This window comes from Sycon ciliatum, chromosome 4, assembly GCF_964019385.1.
Source record: "Sycon ciliatum chromosome 4, ocSycCili1.1, whole genome shotgun sequence".
Lineage (NCBI taxonomy): Eukaryota > Metazoa > Porifera > Calcarea > Leucosolenida > Sycettidae > Sycon > Sycon ciliatum.
In genome coordinates this window covers 38,619,815-38,642,851 of record NC_088646.1, presented here as the reverse complement: position 1 = coordinate 38,642,851, position 23,037 = coordinate 38,619,815, and the positions used below count along the sequence as shown (strand labels likewise).

General features: G+C 47.8%; 2 protein-coding genes across 2 annotated transcripts in view; one reads left to right on the top strand and one right to left on the bottom strand.

Moving 5' to 3' along the window:
• The window catches only part of LOC135816058 (mucin-3B-like), a 71,552-nt gene extending 60,879 nt beyond the window's left edge, over positions 1-10,673 (bottom strand). Inside the window, exon 1 of the mRNA XM_065329422.1 lies at positions 9,920-10,673. Coding sequence (XP_065185494.1) covers positions 9,920-10,255 — 336 coding nt within the window. The 5' untranslated portion in view covers positions 10,256-10,673. The remainder of the gene's footprint in view (positions 1-9,919) is intronic.
• An 11,261-nt stretch (positions 10,674-21,934) lies between these two features.
• Positions 21,935-22,600, top strand: LOC135813563 (uncharacterized). Its single transcript, XM_065326654.1, has one exon. The coding sequence runs from the start codon at positions 21,935-21,937 to the stop codon at positions 22,598-22,600; it is 666 nt and encodes a 221-aa protein (XP_065182726.1).
• The last annotated feature ends 437 nt before the right edge of the window (positions 22,601-23,037 follow it).

The window sequence follows — 23,037 nt, the reverse complement described above, 5'->3', positions numbered from 1 at the left end:
TAATCTTTTCGACGACGCACGGGCTGCGAGTCTTTCGGAAAGTTTTCCCTCGTGCTCTTGGCCGGGCTTTACACTACAAGGTCGGTGCCCAGCACGTGCTCTCACACTGCCCTGCGGCAAGTTGCGCGTTTCTCTGAAAAAAGGTGACGTCAACAAAAAATTCCGCCGTGGGAGGGGGTATCTGCAGATTGTGCAGGAGAGATCCGGAGTTGCACACTCTTGTTTATCTACTCTTGGTTTTACTGTAGATGGTCTTTAGTTAGAGGTTTGCACCGTGCGACCATATATGGATCCCAGTATATGAGATGCATATCAAAATGCAGCTAATACTTTAGACCAATCCCGAAAAGATTGTCTGGGTTCGAAAGGGGGCATGTCAACTGAGAGTACACTGTACAGCACATACATGGCACTACCTGATCAGCATGCGGCACAGGACGTGTTTGATAGTTCGCGTGTGAATGCGAGGGTAAGTACACGGTTTTCTCGTTAGTTGCATGCAAGAGAGACGATGCGACAGAAAGCAAAGCCCTTTGTAATTTTCTCTCTCGCACTGGTAATGCAGGGGCGTAGCAGCTGCTCCGGCCGGACCACTTTTTCGCCCGACCACGATCACCATAGTAAAACAATGCCAAAAGTGCCCAGAATGCAGGATTTTGCACCCTAATTTCAAAAAAATCAGGGGCGACATCCCCCCGACCCCCCCCTGGCCGGACCGCCGCCAACGGCGGTGCTACGCACCTGTACTAATGGTCTGCTGTTGGAGTTGAAATGCTAAGACATAATCCTTGTTTCGCTCTTCTGACGTTCTGTGTAGTGTGAAGAGGTCAACGAACATGTAGAGCTCACTTTGATAAAGTAGGCAAGGCTGTGAGCGCTGTGGCTCAAAGCGATAGGCCCTAAATCTTACGAGATATTTCGAGTACTATTGTTTGTTGCGAGCGCTTCGTCTTCGATGAGTCCTGCCTCTTTCCTGGCAGCTGCCCTCCTATAGGACCAACCACGAAGTGACTATACTCATCTGCAGCCGATCAATGTTATATTGCACAAGAAGATAGCGTTTTCGCCAAGCCAGTGCCCCGCCAAAGACCATCGCCGTGTCACACCAGTAGTCACCGCAGCAGCACCAGCAGTCGCCGCAGCAGCAGTAGCACCAGTAGTCACCGCAACAGCACCAGCAGTCGCCACAGCAGCAGTAGCGACAGTAGCACCAACCAGCTGGAAGCACAGCAGCATGATCAAGAGCAACAGCAACTTGGGATTGGCGCCACAATTAATGACTTCCTAGATCCTGAGCGCGAGTCGTGGCCTGTCCGCTGCCGCTGCCGGCACACCTGTAACCCCGCCACAAACGTTCTTCTGCCGAGCGGTCACCTGATTCGCTGTCGCATGATGCGAAGCGTGCTGCCCAGCGTGGTGCGCAGCCACCCCAGCAGGATAACCAATCCTCACAATGATGGCTCCAACAAGTGCACGGCAACCACCTAGAATGCTCCGCCTCATGCTGACAAATGCTTTCGGTATCTTGTCAAAACTTGGGGAGTTCCAAGCTTCTCTCAATGCCCACCACCCAGACATTGTCATCGTCACGGAGACAAAAGTCACGGAGGACAAGGCCACGCCTGCTGACCTCACATTCCCTGGATACTTCCCACCAGTTCGAAGGGACCGTACGCCCAGGGGGGCGGTGTTGCTGTCTGGATTCGGGCCGACCTGGCTTTCACAGAACTAGAATGTATTGATACTGGTGGAAATGAAATCCTGTGGGTTCGCCTCAAGACAGCAGCTGGCCCATCCATTGGAGTGTGTGCTGTGTATCGCTCAGGTTCATCCGCTGATGGAGACATCTCTGCCCTACACAGCATCAGCTCTGGCATAGATGATGCTAGGCAATGCTGCCAGAACATCATCGTTGCAGGTGACCTAAACGTTCACAACCAGGAATGGCTAGGCAGCAGTAGAACTTCCCCTGCTGGTGAAGCTGCTGAAGATCTGTGTTACCACCATTGCCTCGATCAGCATGTCCATGAGCCAACACGTGGCAATAATATCCTCGACCTCATAATGTCAGATATCCCTGGAAGCGTCATCTCAACTCTCCATCCACCTCTAGGGAAATCTGACCACGCAGTTGTGGTAACTGACTTTGAAGTTGCCCCCTCCTGTGACCGTCCCAGTAAGCGAACAGTGTGGCGCTACCAGCATGCTGACTGGCCTCGGCTACGGGCTTTCTTTCGGTTCACAAACTGGGTGTTGACTTATGACAACAGCATTGACATCTCTTGTGTGAAACTTACACAGAAGATCAAAGTGGGCATGCAGATATTCATTCCATCCAAAACCCTGAAGCTATGCCGAGGAGACCCAGCCTGGTGGTCACCTGAGTGCCAGGAAGCTGTTGACAGGAAGCAACGTGCCTGGCGACGTCACCGATCTTCGCCCAACAATGCACACCTGCGGCTGGCCTACTCTATGGCAACAGGTGAAGCAACAAACTGTCTGCACAGAGCCAAGCAAGCGCACACTACCAGTATCCGCCGAAAGATAAGAGAAGGTGCCCTTTCCAGCCGACAATGGTGGACAACCGTCAAGCGAGCAGGTGGGCAAGGACACCGCTCTGCAGACATACCTGTTCTGCGTGCGTCGAACGGAACTGAGCACACCACGTGCAGCGAAAAGGCCGAAGCATTCGGGCAGTACTTCGCCGCAAAGTGCAGTCTTGGTGACAACGACTTGCAAGCAAACAGCCTCCCTCCAGTCCGCCCCCGATCTCAAGCCCAACTCCGCAATGTCCACTTTCGGCCAAGCACCGTTGAGCGGAAGCTGAGGCAACTCCACCCCGCCAAAGCCACGGGTCCAGACGGCATTCCCGGGCGTGTACTCCGGCAATGCAGCAAAGAGCTGGCTGTACCAGTGTCGCGGCTCTTTTCGCAGGCCTTCCACCAAGGTCGGCAACCTACAATGTGGAAGACGGCAATGGTTGTGCCGGTGCACAAGAAAAAATCCAAGTCTGATGTTAAGAACTACCGCCCGATCTCCCTCCTCTCTATTCTGTCGAAGGTCATGGAGGCCATTATCAACCACTCAATCCGACAGTTCCTGGAGGCACACAGCATCTTATCGAAAAGTCAGTATGGCTTCCGCAGCCAACTCGGCACCCAGGACATAATCACGCTACTCAACTACCAATGGAGTCGCGTTGCAGCCAGAGGTGGTGTGGTTAGAGTCATTGCAGTTGATGTGGCTGGCGCATTCGACCGCGTCTCTCATGTAGGCGTTTTGCACAAGGCACAATGCTATGGTATAACTGGTCCACTTCTCGCTTGGCTGAGGGATTACCTGACTGATCGTCACTTGAGGGTTGCAGTTGGAGGTGAACTTTCCAGTCCGTACCCGACCAAAGCTGGCGTGCCGCAGGGCAGTATCCTTGGTCCCACCCTGTTCATCCTCTACACCAATGATGGCGAGGACCACCTCCCACCAGGTATGGAGCTAGCAGCCTACGCTGACGACACCACTCTCTTCCACTGCCTCACATCAAGAGCTGACATTGATTGTGGCTCCGAGCTCCTCCAGCAGGGCATTGATGCGTTTTCCCGTTGGGGACATAAGTGGAGGATCAAATTTGAGCCCTCCAAGACGCAGGCTATGTCTATAGGCCACCATCGCCAGCCCTGGGAGCTCCCTCGAGCAACATTTGACAGCACACCGGTCAGTGAAGAGAGTTGGCTGAAACTCTCGGGAGTCACCTTTGACGACACCCTGAGCTACTCCTTCCACCTCCGCTCCCTAGCTTCCCGTGCTAACCAGCGGATTGGCTTCCTGAAGCGAGTGTCTCCCATTCTGGACGCCGAGAGCCGCCAACGCGTCTACAACGGCTTTGTGCGACCCACACTCGAGTATTGCCCCTTAGCGTGGATGGGCTCACCCTCGTCCCATCTTAAGAAGCTGGACCAGATCCAGCGAAGGGCCCTCCACATCATCGGAGCAGGTACTTGACTCCCTAGCCTGGCACTCCGTCGCCTGGTAGCTGCACTTGCCTATACCTACAAGCTCTGCTATCTAGATGCATCCAGCCCTCTGAAGCAGATGCTGCCCAAACCAGCCACTCACCGTGCCCCCGAGACAAGACCTACCCGTCAGTCTCTCCAGCTGCAGGATTCCCATCCATACCAGATGACAACTGGCCTGCCTGCCAACACCCGGAATAGCTGCCTCCAAGGATTCCCTGCTTGCACCGTTGCAACATGGAATGCCCTGCCACCAGACCTGTTCCACCACCCACCCGCCCAGCCCCACATGCAAAGCTTCAAGAAAAAGGTGTACCGTCACCTTCTTGCTCAGGACTGGCTCTCTGCTACTGATGCACTTTGAATCTGCTCGCCAACGCCTTCCCTGTTCTTATTAGTGTTCAGCTGCTTACCTTATAACCTTGCTGCCATCATCACCAATATTCTGATTCTCATGCACATGTCCCAGAACCTGATATCCTTCTCAGTCCCCATCAACCAAGAGCACTGTGCTTCTATCTCCAGCTCTCTCTCTCTCTCTCTCTCTCTCTCTCTCTCTCTCTCTCTCTCTCCTCTCTCTCTCTCTCTCTCTCTCTCTCTCTCTCTCTCTCTCTCTCTCTCTCTCTCTCTCTCTCTCTCTCTCTCTCTCTCTCTCTCTCTCTCTCTCTCTCTCTCTCTCTCTCTCTCTCTCTCTCTCTCTCTCTCTCTCTCTCTCTCTCTCTCTCTGTCTGTCTCTCTCTCTCTCTCTGTCTCTCTCTCTCTCTCTCTCAGATATAGTTCTGTACTCTACGAGTCGTGTATTCTGGATGGAGTTGACAGTTTGTGCTGAGGACAGATTCAGTGTCAGTAACCTCGCGGAAGGACAGGCGGTATGCGGGATCTGGCCGATCAATGCCGAGCAAACGGGTGGCAGGTCGTTTCTTTTTCGGTTGAGGTAGGTGTGCGTGGTTTCATCCCGGACTCTCTTCGGAGGGCTCTGAAAGCGCTTGGATTTTCTAATCGAAGAATAAATTTATTTGTAATTTGTGCAGTAAGACGTCTCTGCGAAGCAGCTACATCATCTGGTTGCGGCGTCAACAAAAACACTGGTCGGAAGATCCACTTTTCTGAGGTACTGTATGTGGGGCTCCGTTTATTGAGGTGCGTTGAAATTTTATGTCTCTTTATCTTATTATTTCTTTTCTATAATTTCCCCATATGAGTTCCTATCAGTTGCTGTGAACCACCTTGAGTGGAGAGCGCTTGCTCGAGCGTTGAACCGGGTTCTTAATCCACCATACCCAGTTCGCAAGGCTGGGCGGGGTGTGAGCAGGCTTTCATTTCATCTTTTCTTATTATTTCTGCTTTTCATCTCATTACAAAAATTCTGCGCTTTTTCTCCATCTGCGCATAAAATCTAGACTGACAACCTGCCTGTTAAATCATGCACCTGCTTTCAGGCGTAAAAAACCCTGTTGTAGAGGTCTCAGTCCTCATTTGTTAGACTTACCTGTCTTTATAAATGTAACTTACTCTCTCTCTCTCTCTCTCTCTCTCTCTCTCTCTCTCTCTCTCTCTCTCTCTCCTCTCTCTCTCTCTCTCTCTCTCTCTCTCTCTCTCTCTCTCTCTCTCTCTCTCTCTCTCTCTCTCTCTCTCTCTCTCTCTCTCTCTCTCTCTCTCTCTCTCTCTCTCTCTCTCTCTCTCTCTCTCTCCTCTCTCTCTCTCTCTCTCTTCTCTCTCTCTCTCTCTCTCTCTCTCTCTCTCTCTCTCTCTCTCTCTCTCTCCTTCTTCTCTTCTTCTCCCCCCTCCCCCCTCCATCTCCCGATAAGTATTAGCCCCCCCCCCCCCCCCGTTTTCTTTCGACGCGTTTGCTGTGCAGTGAAGCCGAGACCCTAGGTCGGCAGAGCACATCAGACCCCGTCACCACGTCCACGATTCATGCCTGCGATGCTGCACCGCTGCTTTGCATGTCATGATTGGAAGCTGTGGCCTTAGTAAAAAAAAAAAAAACACCGTCGGAACGAGTTCATGATGAGAAACATCATTCGCGCGAGCGTGATGAAGAACTATTTCGAAAGACTACATAGTCTTTACCCCCGGGACGACAACTATGCGCACGTCCTGCAAGGGGAGAATGTCACCAGCGACATCAACGAAGACGACGGCAGTATTTCGGAAACCTGGAGTCAGCGGAGGTCGTCAGGCTCCTCCGCGACCCGGTACATGTACAGTATAGGTGACATGTCGACACGAGCGTGCGGAAACACAGCATACACTGTAGTAATGTTGCGAGAGTTTGCGGAAGGAGTCCAAGTCGGGAAATCCATCAGCTCCAAAAGCTACCTGTAGGTGGGCGATGAGACTCCAGTTCAGACTACAACAGTCAGGACTTGTAAATAGTTGAACTTTGTGAAGCAGCAGATCGAGAAGTTAGCTGGAATCGTAGCTGTTGCAGTATGTCGGCGCTATGTAGCTTGCATTTTTTACGGAGAGTCGATCGCCACGCGAATGTTTCTCTCCTCACCGAGAGCTAGCTGGCCTCCAAACTCCGTCAGGGTCTGCCTAAGGTACCGAAGGTCCTTTGACTAGCTGCTGGCAGGACTCCATCAAATCCTTTAGCTAAATTCGGTGGCGTGCACCGAGTCTTGAAAGGGGGGTTTCTAGAGTTGGTAAAAAAATTCTGGAGACGCACTGTATAATTATGTATTTTGTGCACATGAGCATCCCCCGAACATCCCGTCGGAGTTAAAGGGGAAGTATACCCTGAAATCAAATTTTCACCAGTTGTAGTCTTCTGGGTGCTGAGTCGAATGGTCTTGGTCCGAGGAAGCTGCGACGCTCCCTTCCTACTTGAATCCCAATCGAACTCGCGCACTTCCACCGAAACTGGGTGACTGCGCCCTACTAGATGGGGGTTTGTATGCAAAATGTCACTAAAAGCGCCATTTCGTTCTTATAAAAGCACGGATGACCGCGATTGGCCCATATGTTGTAGTCTTTTGGACGCTGAGTCGACTGGTTTTGGTCCGAAAAGGCTGCGATGCAGCGTTCCTCCTTTATTCCCAATCGAACATGGTTGAAGAAGCGGTCACGTGCTCCTGCGTACACCAGTCGCCTGGTCACCGTGCCTGCAGGGTACAACTTACTAGCCTGTTTGACCTTTTTTGGGTGCAGTCCTGTCACTCGAGTTGAACTCGAGTTGAACCTTGGTGTGAAAGTTGTCGCTTGCTGGCGCGGTGACCAGGTGATTTGGGCACCCAGGAGCACGTGACCGCTTGTTCAACCATGTTCGATTGGGAATAAAGGAGGAATGCTGCAGCGCAGCCTTTTCGGACCAAAACCAGTCGACTCAGCGTCCAAAAGACTACAACATATGGGCCAATCGCGGTCATCCGTGCTTTTATAAGAACGAAATGGCGCTTTTAGTGACATTTTGCATGCAAATCCCCATCTAGTAGGGCGCAGTCACCCAGTTTCGGTGGAAGTGCGCGAGTTCGATTGGGATTCAAGTAGGAAGGGAGCGTCGCAGCTTCCTCGGACCAAGACCATTCGACTCAGCACCCAGAAGACTACAACTGGTGAAAATTTGATTTTAGGGTATACTTCCCCTTTAACGGCGAGGGCTAGGGAGGAGGCTAGGGGGGGGGGGGGGGGGACTCAAGATCAGGGGTGCAGGGAACCAATGAACACTGGTGCTGATGAGATGCGGGGCTCGTCCGACTGCTATCATTAGAATCATGCCGGCACAAACGCGTCTGAGAGGGCAACCAGGTACAGGCGTAGAAAGGACAGAAATAAGAGTAATGAGGAATGGAGGGAGGGGACGATGTTACATGGAAATGTTGGTACATGTATGACCGGTAGCAGGATAAAACGGGTTACCTTTTACATACCAGCACTTCAAAAAGTATTTGCAAAGAGGGTGCAAAGGTCAATGCACTCATTATACAATCACATGTTTGTCAAACCCATAAAAGTTTGATAGGCCTAGCCGCCCAGGCTACATGTATACACTACAGTCTATAAGTATAACACTTTGTCTATGGTACTTCACTAGTCCACTCCATGCAGGCATGTTTGTTACATCAAAACACTGCTTACATTCGACGTATTTTTCTTTCTGTTCTTATGACGAAGTTTTCGGCATGTATTGGCAATGTTCCACATGATTTCAATAAAGAGTTATGGACCTTGCTTCGATGGAAGCTCGCGGGAGAAAAGCGAAGCCCCGCGTCCTTGAGTCGCGGCCCGAGCAGCGCTTCGTTCTGAAGCAGCTCAAGTGGATCATGGACGCACATTTTTACGTCTTCCAGTCGACAACGTTTTTGACGAACATCTCTGCTGCGCACATGAGCGAGAACGAAAGGCTGTCATCTTGATTTGAGTCAACAGTTTGGAAGGAGATATCGTCAATCATATCCTTGAACTGACTTGCATCGCGCGTGCTTGACTCAAATTTCGAGGCAAAACGGATTTCTTGAACGTCATCGCCAATCCAGGAGCGAACCAGAGCTAGCCTAGAGATCGATCTCTCTGTGGCTACTCTCCACTGAAGAAAGAGAGAATAATGTATTTTGAACTGCATGCAAAGCAACTCTCTCTCTCTCACTTCGAAATAAGGACATAGTCACTGTACTGTAAACTGCCCGTCGATCGACGTGTATGCAGAATAACCAATCCAGTACGAGCGTAGGCACGCTTTTCCTTTGGCAAGATTGCCCGAAAAAAGGTGGTTTCCAGACACCAAAAAACTCATACGGTGCACGCGCCTGCTGAGTGCTTGAGCTCAGCGAGCAAAAGTCTCTCTCTCCTCCTCCATGGGCTGACACACACAAACTGAATACAAAACGATGCACTTCACACGTGCTGGCTTCCACGCGTGCCCCCTTTCAATTCACGAACCCAGACGATCTTTTCGGGATTGGTCTATTGGAGTTGCGCAATGCCATTCTTATTTCAGGTCAAACAACACTTGGAAGTTGGAGAGAAAGACGGAGAGATGGAGGGAGACAAAAGAGAGAGAGAGAGAGAGAAGATAAAAAAAATTGGGGACGTCAAATTCAGCTGCTACTTCTGAAGCCAGGAGTCAAACGTTCCCTGTGGAAGTTTCGTTTTGCGCTGGGCTTCAAATTTGTTCATCCGATCAATCGTACCGACTATCCTTTTTGTGACTTCTCGATTGTTCGAACGCAATCCTTCAGCATCAGGACCTTGCGGTGCTGCTTTGTTTCTGGATTCCTTGACGCCATCGTCGATTCATTTGTATGACTGGGGTGACAGAGCCGCTCAGTCTTCGTTTCTCCTCCGAGTAGTAACATCGAGCAGAGCGCGCTTTCGATGTCTATTCTTGACAGCGCTTGGAATTCTGACAGGTGTAGTGCAGTCCACACCGACTCCACAGTCAAAATGGCCTGCGTTCATTTGTTCAGCCTGTAGTATAGTACCGAAAGATTCCTTTCAGGACCATGGAAAATCAGCAAAATATTAATTTCAAGAAGGAGCTAGCTTCGATCGAGCAACATTTTAATTATTATTTTGATTTCCTACATCGCGGTCGCTAGTTACGGGTCAAAAATCGTCTTTGGGACAAGAAAAGGCGGTCGCTGGTCGCGTTCAGCAGGTAGTCGCTAGTCACAGTCAGTGCATTTTGAATGTGAGACCGTTGTAGCGCCCGGCCAAGTGGTCGGTAGTACCAGGCTGGTCGCTAGTCACGGTGGTCTTTAGTTACAGGTTTTACTGTATCGACATAATCAATGACGTACACTCCATAGTCTTCATCTTTTTGTAATTATTATGAGTCGACCAGCGGCATCGCATTATCAATATTGCTGCATTCATAATATCCTTGGTTATTCTTCCTTCCCACAATACATGTACGCCTAAACAACCACAATGATCATCAAACTCATTCAACTCTTGTAACCGCTTACCCCGTGTAATGACGAGCCCGGTCCAGCCAACACATCCGTGTACACCGGTGCAGCACTTCCATAGCTACATTCCGACTGGCACCTGGCGGCGCTGCTCGCTGCAGAACAACTGAAATCACCCCTGGGCTGCTGGCGGTAGGTGACTAAGCCATTGGAACCACACGTGGAGCTTGCCTGCACTGGGGTATTGGTGGAGAAGCTCGCGAAAGGGTCTGCGGCTGGGAACAAGCCCTGGCCATGACTGCACCAAGGCAACACTAGGCAGACGAGCAGACAGAGAGCTAGAAGTCGCGCTGGTCGTGGATTCCAGGAAATCTTGGCCGCTGCCAGCTTCATTGCTAGCGTCCACCCTTTCAGCAGGTTGCAGCGCCTCCCTGCACTGGTCCGCTCATGTCCGGACTATCAGCTATGCACAAGAAGACCACGGCCAAGCAGGACAGAGCGCCCAATGGTTTATTTATTTATTTATTACAACATCAAGACTCGGTGGAAACACCGGCCAATGTTAAGAGAGTAGGTGATTGCCAACCACGGGGAAAATTACAAGTAAGGGGAGGGAAAACAAAAGATTAGCAAATCAACAGCAACAACAACTCCCAATTCTTCCTCACTCTTTCTCCTTTCTTACACTATGATCTCTTATTGGCCACTGGCTATCGTGAGAATAAAGATTTGAAACTCAGTAAAGAAAGAGAATGTCGAATAAAAACAGTGAAATGTTTGTCAAAATTCAACTCGGATGGTGAGCCAATTAAAATAATATTATGGTAAAAGGAGAAAACATTGGTAAGAGAAATGACCAAAAGTCGAAATGGCCAAAGTAAAATGAACCCAAGGTCACGGAATGATTCGGTTCACTCCGCAGTGTAGATGGACTTACCCACTGTAGATCACAAAGTTCGGACAACGCACACCGTAGACTACGGTGTGCGTTGTCCGATACAGCGATAGTGATCTGTGTGCACATGACTGGGACCTTCCAAAGCGATGTGCCAGTTTTGTGACACGAGAATGGCACGAGTGTACCGCTGAGTGTACCGCTATACACGTGGTCGACACTTTGTCGACACGATGTCTTTGTTTATCTTGTTGACACGTGACCCCGTCACCGGTCTGCTTTGTGCCAATGCCATGGCGCCACTCGGTAAACCAGGTAAACATGGTAAAGCCAGTAAAGGCCGATTCATACTTCATGGCGCACATCAGAGATACTACGGAGCATCAGCAAATCGAATTTTCGATTTGATTATTCGAATGGCAAAGAGAAAATCAGACTGAAAATTCGAATGAAAAAGAGGTTCAGCATGTAGCGCAGTCCAGTATTTTCGAATCGAGTTCAATTCTCTAGCCTGAGTAGTTGAGGACTGGGATTTTGAGATGTGCAATGGCTGCGTTTGTTGCAGAGCAAGTCGATTTGTTGGATTCGCTTCTCTTCCTTGAGTTCGCTGAAGGTCACCTGGACAGAACGGAGTTGCTGCTGTTTCTCATTGCCGTTGAGGATGACGCGAAGCGGCGGATGCTTAATCCGATTCAGGCTATTGGCGATAGGATCTCTCTTGGAGACCCCTTGAAAAGGCGGATCTCGGCCGAGCTCCTCCGCTACCCCTTGCATATCAGGAGACCCGCGGACGAATAGCTGAGGGTGGGCCCAACACTGCCTCAGCAGAATGAGATCCATGGTGAGGTCGAACCTCAAATATTTGGCACACTTTGAGTTGCCCTCTCCCTGCGGGGAACTCACCATAGACGCAGATGCCGAGGCAACGCCAGCAGGGTTACTGGGAGCAGGAGGCATATACCGCGGGGCTGGTAGTTGGTGAAAAAAGCCATGATTCCAGGATCTTGAAATGAAACAAAAAGCACACTTGACAAAACTTTTCACAGTTCGAGAGAGAGGAAAGCGTCAAGAAGTCCGGTTCGACTGTACCTTGTGCATGTCTTACAACTACGACTACATGTAGTAAGAACTAGTACTAGTAGCTACATGCGCAAGTATGAGTAGTGCCAGGGGGCCCTGGGGAGGGAACTGGGAAGGGGGTGGTTATCATGGTGGTTACTCACGTCCCAGTCTGCATAATCGAATCGTCCAAGTATTAGCAAGAGTATACATGTAGAAGTCCCCAAGAGACTTGTCCATAAACATGCACTCTTGGTATTATCTTGGTACAGTGTACAGTGTATTATGATTATTCAGTTACTCTCTGGCTGACGATAGTAGCAATAATCAAGAGAACGGTTACCATGTTTTCAGGGTCAGTGTCGCGATGGGAAAAGTCGCACCATCGGCATCCGGATCCCCTCTCTCCTTCCTAATCAAGATAATTATGTCACATTCTAGTTTGTACATGTTTGCATTACATGCCACGTGACCGTTACCACGTGTGACCGTTACCCCTCAGGGCCCTCACAACCTACACGAGCTATTTCAGCACAACTTTGGCCCAATTAACCAAAAAATTAGAAAAAAATTGCCAAAACACACCCGAGTCCTCTGTAAATTCGATATTTTGCTCGGAATTTGCCAGCAATTTCTTTTCGTGGGAAATTTCGATATTTTGCTGGAAGCATTGCCGGCAAATTTGGGCTAGGCCTAATGAGTACTCGTAGTGCGCCGTGTACTAGAGCACGCGCGGAGCATTCGAAAAGTATTCGAAAAGTATTTTCTCTTTGCGGGCATTTTTCAGTCGAACAAACCCCTAGTTTCGACTGATTGAGTGCTTTTCGTGACGATTCTCGAATTTCACTCGAAAATTCGATTTGCTGATGCTCCGTATTGATTCGCTTCGTAGTTGCCATCTTTACTCGATGCAGAGTGGCGACTGCGGCAGTTGCTGCCTCTTTGAAGGTTGAAAGAAGTGTAGCATCATCTTGGGGAGGCCCGATGGCGCCTCCACACCTGTTGTTTTCTGTCAACACATGCTTGTTGGCATTCAGGAGACCACCAGATTGGGTTGCTGGCTCGTTGCTTCAGTACTTTGGATGCTGTGGGGATTGCCCTATCAAAAATTCGATAATAATAATTAACTGGTTTGAGGGAAAGAGACAAACGGGAAAAGTCTGAAGAAAAAATTGACTGTCATCACCAGGACTCGAACCAGGATCGACCTTCGCTTGTAGCCAGCGATGCTCTAACCACTGAGCTATGGTGTAGTCGTCATCCCAGCAGAGGCCGTTCAACATTTTCTTCAGACTTCAATAATAATACTAATAATAAGCTCTCGACGATCGATCTACTCCTAAACTATCGTAATCCGACATCACCATTATTCATTTTTCTCATATCTTTCTCATACTGAAGTGCATATTCATATCGCAGATTTCTCGTTTTTGCTTTTGGTAGGAATCGGAGAATCCTCTCTCCGGTGAGAAGGCAGTATTGCCGGTGCCCTGAGAAGTTCATACATTTCCCGTATGTCACGTGATTGTCGCCTTGGAGTGGACCAATGAGTATGACAGATCAAACAGCGCGGGCTGGAAAGCGCGGTCCTGCCTGCTCAAAGGTGATGGGACTGGATCCACTGCCCGTCGTCAAGTAGAGTCCAGCGGATAATGCTCCGAAAAGGTTCGTATAATGCTAACCATAATGCTCCAAAACTGCCTTATAAGTATCTATTATTGCACGATTAAAGAGGTCAATATATGAAATATAGAACGAGTAAAAGACCGAGGTCCCCCGAGGTCTTTTACGAGGTCTATATTTCATAATATTGACCGATTATGAGGGCAATAATAGATTTATCACGACATAGCATACCTAAAACTGTTTTTGCTTTGCTATAGGAAGAAAGGAATACTATTGTACTCGAAGTAATAGTATAATAGTATGTACATATGCCGTTTACATTGGACATTACTTCTGTGTAAACCGAAGTTTTCATTTGTCTCTTGTAGTATGTTCCCCAAGTTCTTTGACTGAGAATCTGACAGTTTGGGTTCAAATCCCAGCATTTGGCTTCAGATTTTTCTTCTTTCAGTTCTGATTTTTTTCTAAGTTGGGGGAAAAGTTCTAAGTCCTCGGGCTAAGGGGGCGTTCGTTTTTGATCTACAGGTTTGGGTAGAAACTACTTCTTTCGGTAGAGGTGTTCGTTTTTTGAAAAAAAATTCTACTCAAAAGGGTAGATTCTACTTTCCTCTACCGGCTCTACCGGGAAAAAGTTGGTAGAATCCGGTAGAAGTTGGTAGAGCTACGGGATTTCCAGCAAGATCAAGGATTTGTACACAACTCCATAAAAAAAGAAACATTTCACGTACGCATCGTGTAAACTACTAGATCTGGTAGAACAGCGTTCGTACACTTGCCTCTACCATCTACCTCTATCGGTAGAGTGACTCCACTCTACTGTACCAAGTAGCTAAAAACGAACGCAGCCTAAGTGGTCAATATAAGCGGTCAATATTATGCTGATATTTGACCGCTTACAGATCACACGTTTCTGTGAGGGTCAATAATAAGAGAGTGATAATGCTGATTATAATGCTGATTGTAATGCTGATTGTAATGCTGATTGTAATGCTTCAGCAAGGGATATACATTGTAATGCTCTAGGTTTGGGACAAAAATGGAAGAAAGTCTGCACATTGTCAAACTTCCAGGAAATTATGCATATCGTCGATCTGCATCTGAAGTTGCCACCTTATCTCTCACGAGCTCCACTACTTCTTAGCACTGTCTCTTAATTTGCTTGCCAAAAATCCTATATAATAGGATTTGAAAATATGTGACCTGTATGCCGTTGTTATTGGTCATCATGAGTCATTCATGACCCATAATAACGGCATAATGGTTTTTCATAGAAGCTGTAAATATGTTTGAGGCATGAATGTTTACTTTTTAGATTCATAGGACATCATGAATACCCATTTTAAGCTGGAATTGGAACTTTGAGCAGCATTGTTAAGCTGGTGTCATGGAAACGACTGAAGCAGTGAATGTGCAAAAGAACATTACAGGTGTGGCACGGGGTGGTTTCATGACGACATATCGCACATGCCGTCGTGAAACTACCAGTTTTAAGGATAAAAGAAGGTCCAGTAAAATCTCAAATCCTATACATGTATATAGGATTCGAAAAATAGGGCACAGGTCTTAGAAATATTGCGCAAGGAGATGAGCTTTAGATGTTAGTATTTGAAAAAATTATCTTATTCAACTCTCCATATCAACTAAGACCTAACACGGAAGAATTGGCCACATACGTTTCCCTATGCTCGTGCCACACCCATTCTGAGTTGAAAAATATGACCAAAATCCTATATATAGGATTTAGCAAATTAATAATAATAATAATGACAGTTCGCATTTCACTCATTGCATGAGGTCAACGCATCTGTTAACAATTTCGAGCCAAGCAGCTCTATCAGAAGCAGATTGCACAGCATCCAGAAGCGACAGATTAATGCATTGTAAGTCTTTCTTGACAACGTCGATCCATCTCAGACGTGGCCGTCCTCGGGGTCGTCGTATGTCTGTTGTGTTGATCGACATTAGGAGGGCTTGGAAAGAGGACGATTCTTCGCCTTCCCTCACTACATGGCCGAACCACAGCAGTCTCCGTTGCCTGCAGACTTGAATTAAGAGATAAGACATGATCGCTTCTCCATTGATTGCTCTCCATTCCAACTTTGATGCTGTTTGTAGCAGAACAGACGGTGTATCAAATCCCTCCCCTAGTTATCCATGTAGTGAGAGATGAAACCATTATTGCAAGTAGCCATTCATTGTTGGGATGAAGTTAATCTTGGCAAATAGTATTCCTGCCTGCAGACAAGCTGTCACTGCGTCCACTCTGTGAATAATGTCTTCATCTGAAACACCAGACGTGAGGCCAGATCCGATCTCAGATGGAGAGCCCTCCCATTTGCGGAAATCCTGAAAACACGTGGTCAGACGTTATTTTGCCACTCTACATCCTTTGCTTGTGCTCTCATCTTCTCCTTGAGATGGTGTGTAGACGTATGGCTTGCCACAATACTCTTCCTTTCTGATAGCATTTGACTGTAGGCCTGGCATTACAACCGTCCACAACTAACTGTACGTGCTTCATCAGGAAAGTAAGACAGGCGCTGCTGAGCAATCGACTTGGTACTGAGTCCATGAGAAATTCTAGTTCTTTTCGAGCCTCCTGAGCTGGACTCGGCAAAGGCAGTTCTTTTGGAACGAGCTCTTTCTGTTTCTAGCCGCTCCTTCATCGGAAGTTTATCCTGGTCCAAATTTAGCACTGCATCAATGTCTACTTCAGTATCGCTAGAGATGCTATCGCCAGAGCCTCTGGCACAACTAGAAAACTCTTCTTCGTCTGTTTGATATTCACTTCGCGTACGTCTCCTCCGTAGCTCTCCATTATTCTAAAAGTAAAAGAAACCTCGTAAATAATTTCTCAGGATTTGTGTCACTTGAACTGCCTCGGCGCGCGGCCTCGGTTGGCCATGCTTCACAAATGGCTTGTATACATTTACCTGACCACATCGCTACAATCATAACGTTTTTATGTAGCAATAGTTATGTAGCGTTAGTAAAGGTGTTACGTGTCTACACAATCACAAAGTCTGCGCCGGTACGCGGTAGACAATGCATAGACTGTAGTGCTCAAGTGCCCGGAATGAGCGGAGCGTAGTACGCAAGAGGTAGACCTACAGTGTACACAAAAGGAGTAAAATAGGGCTGTTTCGTTGTTACTCAGAGTTTCATGGCAATCATCAGACAACATCTCATGATCATGATTGTAGCCGATTGTTGCCAAAAACCTGGGATTTCCCGATATTATCCACTATTAAACTCGTTATGCCGCTCAAACCTCACATAATGCTCGTTTTGTTCCATTCTAATGCTCCATAATGCTCTGATGCTCGGATAGTCGTATAATGCCGAATATAATTCCGGCATTATCCGCTGGACCCTATCGTCAAGACTTGACGATAGTGACGACGGGCACGTCACTTGACGACGGGCAGTAGCCACTGGACTGACTCTCTACTTCAAGAGTCATGGTCTTTCATTGGTTACTTGTCGCATGTTTCATAAAATACAACTTTACAAGTAATAAATAACTAAAGCAGAAGCGCGACTGTTTGCAACCACAACTGTCATCATGGCGCTCCAACATTTGATCTGGAACTGGGAGAAAAGAAGCCCCTTTGTTGAACGGTATTGGCGATGTGAACGAGCTCCTCCAAAAAGTTGAGGAAGAGACTGAAACCTTTATTGCGGAGTCGTTCGCGCAGGAGATCTTGGACGAGCCGGATGAGCCTCAACCAAAGCGCGCAATGCTCAGCAACCTGCAGGACCCGCGCAATTTGCCGAGTTTTCGATCAAGCCCTGGGAAAAATCCGTAGGAACAGAACAGTCAGAATACCCGATGCCAAGTCTAAATCTGGAGACCCTGATCTGGCGGCAAACTACCGGCGGTAGTCTACCGCCCAGTTTCGCTGCTGCCTATATGTGCCAAGGTATTAGAAAGAATAGTACTGGACCAGATAATGAAATTCTTCGCAGATAATGGCATTGAACACGTACCAGACTCTCAATTTGTATACCGTCGCAACCACTCTTGCGAAGACTGCTTGGCTCTAGCTGTGAACAGATGGCGTTCTGCATTGGATAGCAACGAATACTGTGGTGTCATCTTCGCTGACATGAGCAAAGCTTTTGACAGGGTGGCACACTCCGCCCTCATCCAGAGTCTACATGACACAGGCATCAGAAATGTTGCCTTGAATTGGTTTTGTAGCTACCTGTCTGACAGAATACAAACTGTTAGAGTGGGTCAGGAACTTGGACAGTCACGCCCATGCTCCCGAGGAGTGCCCCAAGGCTCCGTTCTGGGCCTAGTCTTGTTTTGTATCTACATTCGCGACATAACACCCTGTTTTAGGTTTAGCCAAGACCAGGAATAAGCCGATGATATTGCATTTTATGTCCGCCATAGTGACTGTGATGTGTTGGAGCGTCTCACTGCGGACCTTGCTGCTCTGGACAGCTACCTTACAGGGAAGGGACTAGTTCTTAACCCTGATAAGACACAATTTCTGCTATTACGTCGCCCAACTAGTCCCTTACTCACCACTGTGTCCATATCATGCCGCAACTCCACTCTCTATCCTGCGCACACAGCCAAATACCTGGGCCTCATTGTGGATGAGCACTTGGCATTCGATGCTCCAGTAGAGCGAGTTTGCATTGCAGTCAAGCAGAAGGTCGGAGCCTACAAGCATGCCAGGCAGAACCTGAACCACAGAGCACGTCGTCTATTCTATCTATCCATTATTCAATCCACCCTTGAGTATGCTAGCTCTGCCTACATTAACTGTCTATCTCACTGTTCATACAACCAGCTGATAACAGCCAGCCGTACTACCCGGTAGTCTTAAAAGAATATTTGCTCTTGACCGCAGAACTGCCACTGAGACACTGTACGCTTACACCAAGATCTACACACTAGAGCAACGCTTAAATTTCAAGCAATACGTCTTTGTCTTTCGCTGTCTGCATGGTTTATCTAGCCCACTTCTCAGCCTCCTATTCACTCCCCCATGCACTGGCCCACATACTGCTGCCACAACCTGGGGCCAAGCTACAGCTGCTCTTGTCTTGCCTGCCTGCCACTCCCGGTATGGTTTCCATTCCATTGCGTATATTGGTGCCGACAGGTGGAATGCGCTGCCTCCATCTTGTCGCCTGGCCGGGTCGCCTGCTTTGTTTCGCGCTCACACAAAGTCTCATTTAGGGTTCCCAGTAAAAAGGCAACATTGCCTGTTGGGCAATCCCTAACAAAATAAGAAAAAATAATAATAATATTTGTGTCCAGAAGGACAGCATTATTCGTTTGAAATTGTTTTAGTAGCAGCTTGTTCTGTTTGTTTGGCCCTGGTTGGCCATGGTGTCATATCTTGTGTCACAGTAACTATACTAGTAGTCCTTACAAGTTCGTTAAGTGCTTTCGCAGTTTTTCCTGTTATTACCTTAGTGCTAGGATTATAAATAATCTACGTGGAGATAAAAGTTTAATAATAGCAATGAAAAGTATGAATGCCGCAGACATCACCACGCAACATGACAATTTGTTCAAGGTTTGGTTTTGTGTGTTTCCAAAATCGATTTTCACGTTCCGATCATCAGTGGAAATACGGAACTAAAGAGATCAAGGGAAAAACAAAGGTTAAAAATCCAAAGAAGTGTGACACATGACGGGTAACTTGTGGTAAGTTTTACAAAAAGTGAGAACTAAAATAAAGAGTAAGTGTGACAAACGGGCATGAACAGTGCAGAAACAACTCATGAACACGGGGTGCAAACTCACGAAAATAACCTAAGTGCTAAAACATGTTCTTTTTGCTTACACAAATCGGGCTTATTCGAGCAGCATGTACCACTTCACATGCTGCCGGACGCAGCAAAAGCGAAGCGCCCGAAGCGGGGAAGACCACGCAAGAACCCGCTCCCTCTACCACCGACACAACCAGAGCAAGTCGAACACACGGTGCAGAGGAAGAGTGGTGGATCACTAAGCCAACCGAATGTGCCTTCTCCACCGTTGCCCTTGCCGCCATCGGAGCCACCACCAGTGCCGTTGGTGGCTGGGGTTTGGGAGGAGTCGGCAACAACAACAGTACCGCCAATCACAGACATTGAGCCCATTTCTTTGACACAGTATCCGGCTGTGCGGACACCGCAGCACCCTCCGGCGCTTGATCCGTGGGTCCAGAGACCACGGAGGTCGACCGCCAATTATTCAACCGAAATATATGCTAGGAATGGCCAAGGCCCACGCGGAGCATCGAAGGAGACCGGAAGCCGGGGGCAAAACGGAACACAATCTCGGGACGTAGATGAGGTAAAGACAGTGACACGGGACAGACGTAGGAAGGAGAACATGGATGGTATCAGACGACTGACTGGTGGTGAATATGAGTTGGGTGATGATGCGGCGGATGACGAGAATACAGATGACGACGAGGCGGATGACGGCGAGGATACAGATGACGACGAGGCGGGTGATGACGAGGCGGCGGATGAAGACGAGGCGGATGACGGTGAGACGGCTGGTGGTGATGGTGATAAAACGGACGAGGAGGAGTCAGGTGGCAGGGAAGGTGATGGAGCTGATGAGGGTGAAATTCGTAAGAAGTCAGCTGTGTATTTGCATTTGTTATCTCGTCCCGATTGTTTGAGTGTGTATGATGATTCCCACTTCTCTGTACTGTGTCGTGCCCGTTATGTCCAGCAGTTGAAGGTCCTTGAAGCTGTTTGTATTCGTACGCATAAGCCCGATTTGTGTAAGCAAAAAGAACATGTTTTAGCACTTAGGTTATTTTCGTGAGTTTGCACCCCGTGTTCATGAGTTGTTTCTGCACTGTTCATGCCCGTTTGTCACACTTACTCTTTATTTTAGTTCTCACTTTTTGTAAAACTTACCACAAGTTACCCGTCATGTGTCACACTTCTTTGGATTTTTAACCTTTGTTTTTCCCTTGATCTCTTTAGTTCCGTATTTCCACTGATGATCGGAACGTGAAAATCGATTTTGGAAACACACAAAACCAAACCTTGAACAAATTGTCATGTTGCGTGGTGATGTCTGCGGCATTCATACTTTTCATTGCTAGGATTATCATTTTCATTGGTGTTGTTTCTTCTCACTCCATTTCTCTTTATTAATAATAATAATAATAATAATAAGTCGACAATGTCAATGGCCACCAGGGAGTTGTATAGACCCGGGGTCTATACAACTCCCTGGTGGCCACCACAAGAAAAAAAGCACTATGGACTACTGTACTGTAAAAGCAGAAATTTTCGGTGGTGTTTTATTTTCGGTGACTTAAGCCTAGTTCACATTCGACGGGGCGCGACGGGACGCGACGTAAGGATCGACGGGAAGCGACGGGACGGACTGACGGCGTCCAATGTGAACACCAGGAACGGGAACGCAACCGTACTAGTACAGATCGGGAAGCGACGGGAAGAGTTGGATCGATCCAACTTTTCATACCGTAGACGGGCGTAGACGGGGACGCAAGCGTACAAAACGGCTGCAATTCGAGTGTGAACAGGAGACGGCGTCGTGCGCCGACTACTCCCGATTCGTACTTGGAAATTTTTAGCATTTCGAACACTGCGCTTCCCATGATAAGTCACAGAATGGCTAGCACGACTTGAGTTGAATTTTAGCAACATAAGATCTCATGTCACCTATTGTATTTAGGGATAGTTCAGAAGCGTGACAGACGAACTATTCTATCATTTCCTGGGGCTATTATTTGAATGCCACAACTTTCAGGGCTAATTTTTTGGTCTTCATGAAAAACTGGTATTGTGAACTTGATTCCGCTTCTTTCAAGGAGAAATAATTGAAGAGAAGTCCCGAAAAACGAGAAAATAATTAGGTCCGAAAGTCACCCCGTCACGGACCGTGCCGAGCCACCGTGCTCACAGCAGAGACTTCTGTGTGTGTTATTGTTGTGAAATGGACCACAAAGACGTCGCAACGACTGCTGCATGTCGTGTCGTACGAATCGTACAGGATTTTACAGCTCACCCCATGGCCCAGCCCTCCCGACAAGCCCTTACCTCTCGTACCGTCGGCGTTGCGTCGAATGTGAACTAGGCTTTACATGTAGGTGCCGACAATTTTTACCGAAAATAAAACGCACCGAAAATTTCGGTACAACCAATTCTGTATACATGTGGCACTAGTACACTTCTCTGGAGAACGGGTTTTATCGAAAATTTCCCTCTACCGAACTGCTGATTTTGGAGAATACCGAAAATATTACACCACCGAAAATTTCTGCTTTTGCTGTACTACTACTGCGTACATTATAATGGTGTGCTTCTGGCGGCCGGTTGCTCATTTTTGAGCTCCTGGCTCGTCAGGTAGCGTGGACTCTGGGTTGACTGCCTAGAGTGTTCCTTTCTTTGCCTCTCTGGTAAGCTAGGAATAACACCAACTTAGTCTATCGGCATTATCGACGCATTCATTCTTTCATTCATTCAACGTTTATTTATTTTCGCCTTCCATGGTTCCGACCATCAATGATTATTGTGATAGTAATTGTTTGACAACAGAATGGCGAGTGGCGACTTTCAACGTACGTGGACTTGCTATGGACGCGAAGAAACGCGACCTGGTGGCGGATGCAAGGACCTACTCCGCGGACGTCGTCGCTCTACAAGAAACCAAGATACAAGACAACGTAACGGCAACGCTTGAAGGATATCGACTGTTGACGTTCAAGCCAGAAACTCCTGCGTATGGCTTGGGCTTCTTGGTAGCCCCCCGCCTGAGCCCGTTCCTGTACCGCTCCTGGACACCGGCGGACTGCGAGCGGCTGGCCGTACTGCAATTCAAGTTACCTTGCAGCGGTGGACAACGGACGTTTTTGCTGAGCTTGGTGAACGCGTACGGTCCCACGTCAGCTGTATCGGAGCGAAAACCAGAAGTCCTCGATAAGTTTTATGACCAGTTGACGAAAGTATTACACGACGTCCGGGGCAGCTCAGCTATACTGGTGCTGGGAGACTTCAATTCCAAAGTGGGCCGTAAGCAATGTTATGAAGAGTGCCTGGGAAAATACAGTAAAGGCAAGCGGAATGCCAATGGAGACGCTCTCATTGAATTTGCGCAAATGAACAATCTTCTAAGAGTTGGTGGACAAGCCGTTGATTATTCACTCTCATTGTAATATCAAAAAAGTATTCTTTCTAGACCAAAGAGTGGTATATTTGATAACATTTAATAACGATAGAAATATTTAAATAACCGACGAGCTAGCTGTGCTGCATTCTCACGCTTCTTTTCATGTTACTCTAGCTATATAACTGGTTGTTTTAGTGATTCTTACTATGTGACGATGTTCCACTGATGATGGTCACACGAAAACGTTCTGGAATTGTTTCATTTTAATTGTTTATACATGATTATGAGTGCACAATTGATATTTTTCATTGCGATAGAAATATTTACGATACTTCTCCAGACGTTTCGTTGTTCTGAACAACATCGTCAGTGGATAAAGAATTCTTTATCCAGACGTTTCGTTGTTCTGAACAACATCGTCAGTGGATAAAGAATTCTTTATCCACTGACGATGTTGTTCAGAACAACGAAACGTCTGGAGAA